General features: G+C 35.8%; 1 protein-coding gene across 2 annotated transcripts in view; it reads left to right on the top strand.

Moving 5' to 3' along the window:
- Positions 1 to 13,665, top strand: part of LOC135226410 (protocadherin Fat 3-like) — a 378,891-nt gene that overhangs the window by 356,420 nt on the left and 8,806 nt on the right. For both annotated transcript variants that reach the window (XM_064265980.1, XM_064266066.1), the window contains exons 4-19: positions 4,905 to 5,035; positions 5,437 to 5,502; positions 6,724 to 6,816; positions 6,956 to 7,063; positions 7,235 to 7,336; positions 7,512 to 7,637; positions 7,844 to 7,934; positions 8,227 to 8,336; positions 8,551 to 8,727; positions 8,936 to 9,076; positions 9,383 to 9,573; positions 9,892 to 10,006; positions 10,132 to 10,286; positions 12,351 to 12,462; positions 12,809 to 12,956; positions 13,089 to 13,320. In XM_064265980.1, the coding sequence (XP_064122050.1) occupies positions 4,905 to 5,035; positions 5,437 to 5,502; positions 6,724 to 6,816; positions 6,956 to 7,063; positions 7,235 to 7,336; positions 7,512 to 7,637; positions 7,844 to 7,934; positions 8,227 to 8,336; positions 8,551 to 8,727; positions 8,936 to 9,076; positions 9,383 to 9,573; positions 9,892 to 10,006; positions 10,132 to 10,286; positions 12,351 to 12,462; positions 12,809 to 12,956; positions 13,089 to 13,320 (2,098 nt within the window). The remainder of the gene's footprint in view (positions 1 to 4,904; positions 5,036 to 5,436; positions 5,503 to 6,723; positions 6,817 to 6,955; positions 7,064 to 7,234; positions 7,337 to 7,511; positions 7,638 to 7,843; positions 7,935 to 8,226; positions 8,337 to 8,550; positions 8,728 to 8,935; positions 9,077 to 9,382; positions 9,574 to 9,891; positions 10,007 to 10,131; positions 10,287 to 12,350; positions 12,463 to 12,808; positions 12,957 to 13,088; positions 13,321 to 13,665) is intronic.

The following is a 13,665-nucleotide window of genomic DNA, read 5'->3' as shown; positions in this document are numbered from 1 at the left end:
GAGGGGTAAGCTATCCAATGAGTTGATTGATGCAGTGTGTTTAGAGATGATGCGCCTCTACCTGAGGTTCATTCTTGTTCCAATAGCTAAAAGGATGAATGTGGTAGCGGCTGTTGTTTTGCTTTTCTCACGAGCCACCCTTTGTTATGAGAATACTTTATATATATATATATATATATATATATATATTACTATATATACATATGATTTATTATTTTATATAATATATATATAGTAGATAATAATATACATAGTATTATATACATATGTATACATGTATATATACATACACGCCCAAGCGCACTGCTTCTGACCTCTTTCAATCTAATCACTACAAAGTCTGGGTTATCCTCTCTCTCTCTCTCTCTCTCTCTCTCTCTCTCTCTCTCTCTCTGAGGCATTAAGAGTCTTGGAGTAAAAGGTGAGCAGAGGTCACATATATAAGATTAATGGCATGATGGCTGGCTGACTCGAAAGCAGATTCTCCGTCTTGTTTACCTTTTGTGAATTGGTTTGATTGTTGAATTTATCGACGAAGATTGGCATCAGAATCCGAGCAAAGTTTTTAGATATGATGTACGTGATGATTACGATCTCGGAGAGTGAGGGAATGAAAGGCTTTCAGACTATTAGTCATTTAAAATGTAATTTAAAATCTACGCCATTTATTGCATACCTAAAAATTGAAAGAGAATTTTTTTTAAATGGTTATATGTTTAAAGGTGATAAACCAGGCATTTTTTCAGAGAGAGAGAGAGAGAGAGAGAAAAAAAACTGTCATTTCTTGGTTGTGAAAGTGAATACCGAGGTTCCCACGTTGCAAGGTTAGGAAAAGGGAAAAAAAATCTTGATTTTTGCTTTAACCTCTTACCTGCGTACATTTGGGAAAACAAGTTATATCAAAATTTCACTTTCATCAGATTCTCTGTTATTTCTGAGATATCATTCTTACAGAAACTGAGACTCGCTTTGGACTTTTCGTGTATTTAACAGGCCTCACAGTATTTGGAAAAGTATTTTTTACTTTTTTGTTTTTTTTTTAATTTTTTTTTTTATCACAGTCCTCCAATTCGACTGGGTGGTATTTATAGTGTGGGGTTCCGGGTTGCATCCTGCCTCCTTAGGAGTCCATCACTCTTCTTACTATGTGCGCCGTTTCTAGGATCACACTTTTCTGCATGAGTCCTGGAGCTACTTCAGCCTCTAGTTTTTCTAGGATCCTTTTCAGGGATCTTGGGATTGTGCCTAGTCTTCTTATGATTATGGATACAATTTCCTCTGGCATATCCCATATCCTTCTTATTTCTATTTTCAGGTCTTGATATTTACCCATTTTTTTCTTTCCTTTCTCTTCAACTCTGGTGTCCTATGGTATTGCGACATCAGTGAGTGATACTTTTTTCTTGATTTTGTCAATCAACGTCACGTCTGGTCTAGTATGTGCACGTATCACCTTATCTGTTCTGATACCATAGTCCCAGGGGATCTTTGCCTGATCGTTTTCTCACTCCTTCAGGCTGGTGCTCGTACCACTTATTACTGCAAGGTAGCTGGTGTTTCTTGCACAGGCTCCATTATTATTATTATTTTTTTTTTTTTTTTTTTGCTCTATCACAGTCCTCCAATTCGACTGGGTGGTATTTATAGTGTGAGGTTCTGGGTTGCATCCTGCCTCCTTAGGAGTCCATCACTTTTCTTACTATGTGTGCCGTTTCTAGGATCACACTCTTCTGCATGAGTCCTGGAGCTACTTCAGCCTCTAGTTTTTCTAGATTCCTTTTCAGGGATCTTGGGATCGTGCCTAGTGCTCCTATGATTATGGATACGATTTCCACTGGCATATCCCATATCCTTCTTATTTCTATTTTCAGATCTTGATACTTATCCATTTTTTCCCTCTCTTTCTCTTCAACTCTGGTGTCCCATGGTATTGCGACATCAATGAGTGATACTTTCTTCTTGACTTTGTCAATCAACGTCACGTCTGGTCTGTTTGCACGTATCACCCTATCAGTTCTGATACCATAGTCCCAGAGGATCTTTGCCTGATCATTTTCTATCACTCCCTCAGGTTGGTGCTCGTACCACTTATTACTGCAAGGTAGCTGATGTTTCTTGCACAGGCTCCAGTGGAGGGCTTTTGCCACTGAATCATGCCTCTTTTTGTACTGGTTCTGTGCAAGTGCCGGGCATTCGCTTGCTATGTGGTTTATGGTTTCTTTTTATTATTATTATTATTATTATTATTATTATTATTATTATTATTATTATTATTATTATTATTATTATTATTATTATAAAAAAAACAAAAGGACTCGAATCTTGTTCAGTAATTTTTAGCCGAATCAAATGCTCAAATGGGGAGAAAATCTAAGGAATATGGTGGTAATACAAATTGAAATAGATTACTTAATGAATAAATAGATAGATTGATAAATAAACCAACGACTCAGTATCCTAACACATAAACAGCACTTATTAATAAACAAGGAAAACTGAAGGCCAAGAGAAAACAGGATGGAAATATCACGAAGCCAGATGAGAGGAGCTTCCTTGAAATCAGCGGGAGATCCTTTTCGATGACTTAACAAACAATGGCTTTTCTCTTCCTCTCTCATTTGCTTTTAAGGTTAGTTCGCAAATCGCAAGACTTGAATGGTAAACCGGTTAAAAGTGAACACGGAAAAGGGGCTTGTCGTACTTGAAGAAAACAGTTTTCTTGAAATATTGTTAGGAGTTGTAGTATGCGTTAATTAAAGTTTGTTTCAATTTTTTTTTAACAGGCGTGTCAAAAAATCGTCTATCTAAGATTAAGTTTGATTCGTGTTAGAGACATATTAATATAAAGACTCAGAAACCAGTACACGCTTTTACTTAAAGTTTAATTGCTGTTATTGCTGTTGTTACATTGTTTAACTTTACCAATGTAAGACAGATTACTTTGGAACAATTAAAATCATGATTGCAGGTTTGGCCTTTTCACTAGCTTATATTGTCTTCAGTGCAGTGGAAAGAATACCACTTTCCTTGGATTTAAGTGTTTTTTTACTTCTTGCATGTCTGTTAAATAGTTAATTATGAAGAAAGCGGTAACTGATTTAACCAAATTAAAACCTAAACTCCGAGATAATTTCACATTTCATTTTATCGTGAATAGTTATATGCAGCGCATCATTTACCGTTAAAATGAAATGGTATTTAATGGTTTTACAGTTAAAAGAGAAAGCCATGTAAAGCCACTAGTAAAAGGGCAGGTTTGGGTCATCCCTTCCAGAATTTCTGACCTCTCATCCATCCTCCTGTGCTGCTGCAGCCAGGTGAATAGGCCGCCCGTTCACGATGCACACAACACGCTATTTTGAGGCGCCAAAGTTTCTTCCCGTAAAATGATCACGTATAAAGCTTTGAGTGTTTGTTCTGTGTGAGTGTGGTCGTGTAAGGAAGTTACACCGGGGTCATTCATTTCTCTCACTCCCTGTCATTTCTGAAGAGATATTTACTGATGTAACAATCTCTCTCTCTCTCTCTCTCTCTCTCTCTCTCTCTCTCTCTCTCTCTCTTTCTGTGTCGACTTGCTAAGAACCGCTACCTTTCTGGGGCCACCATCTTCGAAAGGGAAAAATTCAAGAGGTTCAGTATACATATGTATAATTAAGTACATACATATATACTGTATATATAGTTTTCGTGCACACCCCGGGATTTTTTTATGGGTCACTAGTAGAAGTAGAACGCCCAAAAGGTTTGTATAGGTTTTTTTTTTTTTTTTTTTAGACTGATTGGGCTCAAATCATTGCCGCCTTTCTGACACGGTCATCAAGGTAAATTGCTCGTATGTGCACGAATATGTATTACCTTTGTCAACAATAGTGTTATCCTTGATTTTGAGAGCGGACGCATGTTTCAAATGTCTCAATTCATACAAGCTTTTGGCCCCCTCGTCAGTTGGTTTTGTTGGGAATGCGATTCTGTATTTATGATGCTATTTTAATTCTTGGCTTTCAGCTGGGAAGGAGACAGTTTGTGGCAATTGTGAAATTTGTGTGTCTAGTAATATATATGCAGATAACTTAAGAAGATGCCTTTCCCTTTATATGGAGTGGCTGCAGTTATCTTTAACCTATGATTCTGATCAAATAATTTTGGTATTTGGTGGTTAATCCCAAGCTTTTCTCGAACTTGGTTGCGACCCAGTTGACTAACCACCAGTAACTATTTCCCCCGCTTACGTCAACAGGGTCACAAAAGATTTTCCAGAAACGGGATCAGAGAGTTTTGTGGTGGCTTGGTCATGTAGAGAGATTTAAGCAAGGCTATCCACTTTGGTAGTATGGAATACAGTTGTTGAAACAAAATGTTCCCGGTATCGTGGAAGTTAAAAAATGCCTGCGATATGAGTCAAGTTTTGTTCGGGTGGCGGGTCTTTTGAGTTGGTATATAAAGCAATTGATGCTTTGTAATTGTGCTACCCAACCGATTTGGCCTTAAATTAACTACGCGTAAATAAAGCAGTTCGGCAGATTAGTGGAAAGTACAGGAACACACAAAATATATATCAAATTTTGTTCCAATTATAAAAGGCATTATTGACTGAAACTACTAAGTTCAGCCAAGTAATGATTTCACCATTATAGGTGGGATCGAAGGATGGAGGTAAAAATGACGCTTGGGAAAAAAAAAAGGTTTTTTCCGCCCGAAACTCTCGTGACAAGTTCATGTTGGAAAGCAGCGGAAAGCACAGGGGTGTCATTTTCAAATCGGCATGCCGTGAGTTCAGCCATATATCCGTCATCACAACTTTTGTAGAAAGGGTGAGATGCAAATGTATCCAGGTTACTCTCTTTCGCTTTCCCCACTTTACTCATGGAATAAAGTTTGTGTTAATTCTCCCCTTTCATTTCCAGGGACGTTAAGACTGGAGGGCGACGCCAGTGAAAGCGGCGACATTTATCTTAGATTAAAAGAGCGCAACTCTCCCGTCCAGATCTCGGCCCATTCCAAAAACCTCACGCTTACGAAAAAGTTGGATAAGGAGGTGAGTCACCCCAGCTGGGTTTTGCTTGCTATGAATATTATTGAAAAGGCGGTTTTTGGTTTATTTTGTTTTAATTTCGTGTTGGGTCTCTTTCTACGGTCTAATTAGAGAAGAAACACTTCGTCAAAATACGTGTCATCTATATGTAAATGCATACGTGAAAATCTATAATACAATTTAGTATATATACTCTTTTTGTCTGTCTGTCTATGTTTTTTATTTTATTTCATTAAATTATTTCTACGAGTGTTTCAAGTTGTGGTTTATATTACGTAAAATAATTTGTTAATGTATTCTGTTGTGACAATGCCAAATACGTACAGTTTGGAGACCCAGAAATGTATTTCCTTGTTAAATTAACGTCTGAAAGTTTTTAAAACACATCATTATTCATTTTACAGGGTAAAGACGGTGAAGCTCACGTCATAGTCAACGTCATCTGTGATAGAAGAGGCACCACCGACCCGGTTAGTATACACATGTCATGTCTGTTCATTTTTATGCCAATATGTCGATTTTCCTTAAATTTTATGATGGAAGTGTATCTAATTTATGATAATGAACCGGCCCCGTTTGACAATACAAAAATGCCTCAGGGCGTACGGCACGAACTCTTGTTTCTTTTGGAATTTGGGTCAAATCGTTAAAGTAATAGTTATTATGTTACATGAAAATTAAGAAGCCGAATCACGCACTACTTTTTTAAATCTATGATCTTGGCTTCCCTACGATCTCACACAGTCTTAAGATTACGAAACGATTTTCTCCGTATCAGAAAAAAAGCACGATTTTAGCCATTGTATAGTTTGGTTCGATGTTTGTAAAGTTTAGGTCAGAGCGCCTTCATTGTGTTTTTAGCCAAAGGAGGTTAGTTTGTGTTAACACGGGAAAATGTAATCGCCTTGTAGATGAGCTACCTAGTTCTTGTGTAAGACGTAAACTGTAGAAGGTGTTTAGTTTAGGACGTGCAACTCTTGAAGAGATAAAAGTTCTGAAATTGGAAAAGTCGTAGCTCAAAAGACTCCGGGCATGAAGCTGCATATTAGATCCCTTTATCATTTCTATAAAGCTATTATTATACTTTCTGCAATAAGGTCATTGAGTTTCAATATTGTCTTTATTTGCCTTCCCTTTTGCATATGGGGATCTCCCTGTGCTTCACATCCCTCGAGTAGGTATGCCACGCAAGGAGGACATCGTCGATTGTGAGGGAGGGGGGTTAGGGTTGGAAGACAATAAATGGAGCATTATTACTCAATAGGCATCATTAGAGGTCATTATCGGATGAAGGCGACACGAAAGATGAGGCGACAGGTGAAGGTGGGGTCGTCCCAATCCCCACTTTTTTTTTTTTCTTTTCTTTCTTTCTTTCTTTTCTTAATATATCCCCAGGATGCTGCCAATTTTCCTGGGGACCCGTTAAAGGGGGTTTATTGTTTTGTAGGCACCCCAAACATTATTTTCACAGTTGTCTTCTTTTTCCCTCTTTTATCATACATGATTCTAATTTTATTTTCTTTCATGTTTGTCTCTGATTTGATAAAATGGCTAACTTTTCATATTGTATAGTAATACCTTTCCGATTGTTCAAATACTGTTTTATGTAATCCGTATGGTTAGCAAACTTTCCTTCTTTTATGTCATTGGTTTCGTGTCATCAGATACATCACGACAAATTTCTTTTGCAGAGTTTCACCATTCCTGTCAACATCCGTGTAACTGACGACAACGACAATGCTCCAGTCTTCGTCAACGCTCCTTACTACGTCAATGTCTCAGAGGTAACTTTTGGTCTTCACGCTCAAAACTGATGAGCAGTTAACCTCTTGCTTGAATACCTTTGGAATGTACATGCTTCAAGTATTCGTAGTAAATTATCGAAATCTTGAGCACTTAAAAGAATGAATTTGAATGTTGCAGGTGACTGTTGTTGGGACCGTGATATTAGGAGACATCCAGGCCGTCGACGACGATCAACCAGGCCCGTTTTCGACAGTTCAGTATTCTATTCTACCAGGACCTCACTCCGTAAGTTTACCTTTGTAATAATGCTTATAAATTAAAACTTTGTTGTTACTGATTTATTTAGTATTTCTAGCATTCTCTTATATGAAAAAGGGGCAAACTAACTCATTGGTTGTTTCTGGGTCATTTGATAATTGTGACAGACCAGTGAAAATAGCTCATATTTGTTTCCAGGATACTTTTGCTTTTGAATCTCCACTACGCGGTTCATTGGTTCTCAAGAAACCTCTGGATTACGAAAGAAATCCCATTTTCAACCTCACCATCCTTGCCCAAGTAAGAAACCTTGTACTGTGATTGTGTAATATACTTATTTCTTTATTTCAAGTTAGTGTGATTGTGAACAATACTTACAATTTCATTTATACATTTCAAGTAGTACAGGCACTTTCTAGTTATGTGTTATAAAATAACTTCAAGACAACACTAACCATTTCATTCACGTGATCAGGATCAAGGCGCAGTGTCCAAGAGCAGTAGCACAGTCCTGACTGTCCAGGTGCAGGACGCTGACGACCAGAATCCAGCATTCGCCCGAGACCATTACATGGCCGTGCTTCCCGAAGACCCTCGAAAGGTAACCTCTGATTTCATATGAATGATATCATCTGAGTTTTTCGCTGAGTACCCAATTAGGGGACTTTGGTGGTGGTTGAATAAGTGATCTTGTTGGGGGTAATAAGGTGTTTTGCGTAGCATATATATTAGTCATTAAATTATTCAATTTAAACTTTATTCATTATTTACTCTCGTGACTTTATTCATTATTTACTCTTGTGACAGGGGACGAAAGTGGAAGTGCAGCCGGAGACTGTTCGGGCCGCCGATCGTGATGAGGGTATTATGGCCCCAGTTATTTACTCGTTCAGTAGAGGTGAGTGTACAAGGGATGAGGCAGAAGTTGGCCAATTACAAGATTAAGAAATTGAAATGCAGTAATATATATATAGTGTGTGATATATATATATATATATATATATATATATATATATATATATATATATATATATATTATATATATATATATATATATATATATATATATATATATATATATATATATATATATATATATATATATATGCACACTGAAGGGCTAGGTTTTTTATCGTGATATTATTACCAGTGTAAGTGGGAATTAAATTGCCAACTTTCATTTCTTACAGATGAAGCGGAAGCATCGTGGTTCCATATAGATCCCAAAACCGGGGAGATCACGATAGCCAAGGACCTCCCAGATGACAAGTTAACTCAGCCCACTACGCTTGTAGTCAGGGTAAGTCCCATCCATCACTCTACTGTTTCATAAAATAATTGTATACGTTTATAATTTATATAATGGTGTGTGTGCTATAATGTTGCAAGAAAAGTCCATTGTTTTGAGACAGTATTAACTGAGTTTTTTCATTAAATATTATCTTTGCGTCAACTTTTAGATTTAAAATGTACCATATTTATGTATTGATTTTGACATTCAAATATTTCCTTAGGCAACTCAAGTTGACAATCCTGATCGATACGCTTTAACAACTGTGACCCTGTCAAGGAGAGGATATCATTCGACACAGCTTCAGTTTGTGCAGAGAGATTACGTTGCAACAGTGTTGGAGAATCTGCCGCGCCACTCGTTAATTGCTCCAACAATAATAAACAAAAATGTGGAAAAAGTAGGAGAATGAGACCTTTTTGTGTCTTTTTTGACAATATATCTCTTAAGTTACACATTTTTCATAGGCAATACTATTCCCATTTAAGGAAGTCATTGATGATATGATATTATCAAGAATATTTCTCTTTGAAATAATAGAAATGCACTATTGATTTCCAGGAAAATTTTTCCAATAAATTATTAAAACCTTGTCATTTTCCAAACAGGGTATTCGATTTAGCCTGGAAAGGGGTGGAGATGGAGTGTTCCGTATTTCACCTTCAGGCCAGATTCTCTTAGACCATGAATTAGACTTTGAAGAACAACAAGAATATAACCTCAAAGTCTACGTAACAGATGGAACTTTCGTAAGTAATGTAATCTGCATGTTCTTTTGAATCCCCTTGGTGAAATAGAATAGACTGAAGCCCAGATGTGTGGTAAGGGACAGTTTAGGAAGGTTCTGTGTCTCCTAGAACACTAATCATCCCAGATTCCAGAGCAAGGCATTTGGCTACAGATAATATTTTCACTTGTAATATATAGCCCTTTTGTTGGGACAATCCTTACAAAAATATGGAGTGAATTTTTCTTCTCTTCCCAATTTCACAATACAGAAATGACAAGTGTTATGTGAATAATTAACCTTTTTATCAATTCTTTGGTTTTTCCAGAATGACACTGCTACACTGAAGGTCCAGGTTCTCAATGTAAATGACTGGGACCCACGTTTTCGATACCCACAGTATGAATTCTTTGTGACTTCGACTACACTTAGACCTGGAGATGGCGTTGGCAATGTAGAAGTAGCTGACGGTGACAGGGGAGATCAGATCACTCTAACTGTCATGGGACAGGATGCAAAGTAAGATTTAACTGCCATCTTTTGCTTTTAAATGGTCTGAAATGCAAATTGAAGAGTGATATACACTTGAATGAGAAGTTTCTATTTTGTTTTTACTTTGTTTCAGCTCAGACAACTAAATAATCTACTTATTAATGCATGCATGCTGCTATTGATGTATGATTTACTGTGGTATAGTAGTACAGTGAAAATGAAACTAATCATACCTACAGACATGGAGGTTTCATATTTATTTTATATTATGCTTATACATTTGCTAATTTATATTGTATTTTTATATTTGCTAATTTATATCATGTTTTTATATTTGCTCTGCAGGATGTTCACCATAGGCAGTGATGGTGAGCTTAGAATCAGAGACCTAACATCTCTCAATTCAACAGAAGCTCACATTGTTGTCTTTGCCAAGGATTCAGGAATTCCACCTAGAACTGTGAGCCTTTGTTATTTTGTTGCACTTGTATTACTGTTGTGTTTCAAAAGTGTGATACAGTATGTATTTTAATTAGTGCGCAAGGTGTAGATTGATGTTCTATAATAGTGTAATTTAATCAACAGGCCTCTGCTCCTGTCACCATCAATTTCCCAGATGGTCTTGTTCGTTCATCGCCTCTTGGAGCTGGTTCAAGTTTTCTCCTCATGGTCATCTTTGGGGCTCTCCTTGGAGTTTTCATTCTTGTAATCATTTGTCTAGCTATTTACATTCACAAAAAGTAAGTACAGAACTTTATTCTTTTATGATACTGGGTATGCTTTTGTGGAAATAGTAAGAAAGGTAGATAGGGAAAAGTAAGCAATTACAGTCACTGGTTGTAAGTAACTTGTTAGGTATATAGCGAGTTTTCAGTTATTAGCACAGTAGGCAGTACAGGCACTTAGTAAAATAAATTATTGCCGATAACCAAAGATATTTTAGTACATTATTTTGGTTTCAATTTGTCAATGGAAAACTGGCCTCTTGCAGCAAAAAAACCACAGATGATCAGAATGCAGCTCTCCCAACCAAAATGAGGAATGTAGGATCTGTGTAAGTGGGTTACTACAGTATGTTTTGGGTTGTATAGTCTTTCCTTTATGAAGCACTTAATGATTAGCATCTTATCTTTGGTTGCAGACAACTTTACCACAGACTTTACTTCTGTAGTAGTATGGGTGAATTTAAAGTCAACAAAATTTTCCTCTGCTGTTCGTGCCTTTATGGAAAAAGATGGATTGTTACAAAATTGCAGGTAGAAGAAAATTAAATTAAAATACATAACTGGTACTCTACTTCCATGACCACTATCAAATATGATTTTATATATGACTTCGAATATTTTTTTTGCTTTCTTCTTAGCATATTTCATCCACACTGCTTACACTGCAAAGTATTATTTGTGACACACAAAGGGAATGTCCAAATAAATTTCTCCTAATACATAAAGTTTAGGCGTTAACGGATGTTTTAGTGTGCAATTGTTTTTAACTAAAGTAGAATGATAAATTGGATCATATAAGCAAATATTAAAGTACTTGTTTATTTAAGATCTTAATCAGTTAAGATATGCAATTTTTGTATTATATTTCATTACATTAAAAAATTTGCTCTTTCAAATTGCATGACCAAGCCTTACCATAATCAACAGGCCTCTGCTCCTGTCACCATCAATTCTCCAGATGGTCTTGTTCCTTTGTTGCCTCTCACAGCTGGTTCAAGCATTAAAAAAGGCTTCAATTTCCAAACCATATCATAAAAAATCTAGCCTTTACGGGTAGTTCAACATTTTAATTTTTGTTTTAAGTTTCCAAAGAAACATTGAGGCCTCAAATGTGGAAACATGCCAATCAAGTCAGTAACTTCATAAGTGAAAACATATGCTTATTTAGCATAAATGTGGCAACATTAGCTATGATGATATAGTCAGGATGTGAAGGTATGCATATTCCTTCCATTTACAGTTATTTTTAATGATTGCTAAAAAAATTTATATAGTACAAAGTACTACATATATTACTAAATAATATTTAATGATGATTTAAAGTTATTGCAATACTATTTAATTATGAAAATATAGTTTGTTTGATAATTATGGGCCTAGTATGATTAATACTTTACTCTACTCAGTCTTCAGCTTTGTAATAATTAGGCAGCCAGATAAGGACATGAGATGTAGATAGTATTTGTCTTAAGATTAAGTAAAGACAAAATCTTTATTTGCCATCCTCATTTCTTATCTTTATTTTAGGTAGTTTTCATATGATGGTGGTTTACTATTTTCTTAAACAGGAAAAGTATGGTTTCTAATGTAGAAGAATTTCTTGGTAATCTCTTTCTTTCTCTGCATATTCCAGAAGGTTTTTGTCACAATTTCTTATTACACATCTTGTCAACTTTAACCTATGGTGACATCTCAATGATGCTTTCAAAACTGTTTTGTATTTCTTTGAAACTTGTATAAATCTTCCAATTAAATATATTCTTGGAAGTAGCCCAGAAAATTTAGAAGGATTCTTTTAACTTTACTATTTACACTTTGAGAGCAATTATTTTAAGTCACAATTTTGTCTGAAGGAAAGGTTTTTATTTCATGAACTGACTTCTCCAGTGTATAGTATAATGAAGAATACCCACTTGGGAAAGTGTTCAAGCTTTTAATTATTCTTAAATTTTCACCTAATAAATTTAAGGAATCTCCCATTATGTAAGCTTTCATTTTAATTTTCAAAGAATACTACCAGTTTTTTAATATTCCATGTAAGACTACAAAAGTTAATGATGTACTTCTTTTGAAATACAGCAAGAAATACCGAGACGACAGTGATGCAGCTCTACCAACAAAAATGAGTCAGATTGTATCCAACAGCATTCCACACACCAAGCTTGATCCACTCTCACCTCTGAATCATCAGGTATGTTAATTTAATTAAATCAGTACTTCCATAATTTTCAACAAGGCTAGATTTTACCCCAGTTACTCCATTGAATGAAAAAGTTTTGAAGGATTACACTAAAAGACTTGAATTATTTAAAAGTGTGGCACAGTATGGTTGGTCAAGTTTTAATTATTAGTTTACTTTTACACATGAGGTTTTTGTGTCTAATAGTTGCTGGATACAATCAAATTGTATTTTGAAGAACCTAGGAGATGTATATATGGATGCAAACATTTTGAAAATTAAGTTCTGCATTATATTTTTATACATAATTCAAATATTTTTAATACTGTATGATATTTTTAAAATATTTCCTTAACAGATGCAGGGTAATGGCAGACAGATGACTCCCTTGGGAAGTCCTGTGCAACAAGATGGACTCACAGGCATTGAGCTCCCATCTCCTGAGAATAACAATAATCAAACTATTAATAATAATTATAGTAATGGCAGTATCAGAGCCAGCACAAGTAAGTAGTACAGTAATTATTAACTCTTACATTACATGCTGCAGTAATATACTTTAGCATTAATTCATAGGAAATATTATCATCACCTATATTTAAAAGTCTTCATGGCTGCAATCTGTTCCTATATTACAGATGGATCAGCACAAGGCAGTCGCAGATATTTGAAGAATCCCCTTGCCAATGGATCATTTCCCGTTTCATCCGCAAATATTCCTCCAACTCCATCAGAGACTTCCAATAATGGAGGTGTTCCTGGCAGCTTTGGGGATGGTTCATCCCTTAATGGAACTGTGAGATCATACTCAACTACAGCATCCACTGCTTCACTTAGTGGAACACCAGAGCCTCCTGCACATTCATCCAAGTATGACATACTTTGTGTGTGTGTGTGCATTTTTTTTTTTTTTGCCCTTAGAACATAACATTGCTTGCTATGTTTTGATAGTTTAGAGAGCATTATTATGTACAAAGATAACTAGTACTACTGGGAATTCGTACATAAATCTATTTCCTTTGGTAGTTACTCTCAAGTGTTTCTAATAAAAGTTATCTAAAAACCAGATTATATATACTTCAAGCTATATCTGTAAAAAGAGCCCTGTTACTGTGCCAGTCTTTCTAGTGGCTACAGTGTGCTCTTCTAATGCTCTTTTTTTTTTTTTATCTTAACAATATTAAGATTAAGAGCAGTGTATTGACACCCCGCCTT

Source organism: Macrobrachium nipponense, chromosome 11 (genome assembly GCF_015104395.2).
Source record: "Macrobrachium nipponense isolate FS-2020 chromosome 11, ASM1510439v2, whole genome shotgun sequence".
NCBI lineage: Eukaryota > Metazoa > Arthropoda > Malacostraca > Decapoda > Palaemonidae > Macrobrachium > Macrobrachium nipponense.
Note: the sequence above shows the minus strand (reverse complement) of the source record. Positions and strands in the feature narration are given on the sequence as shown.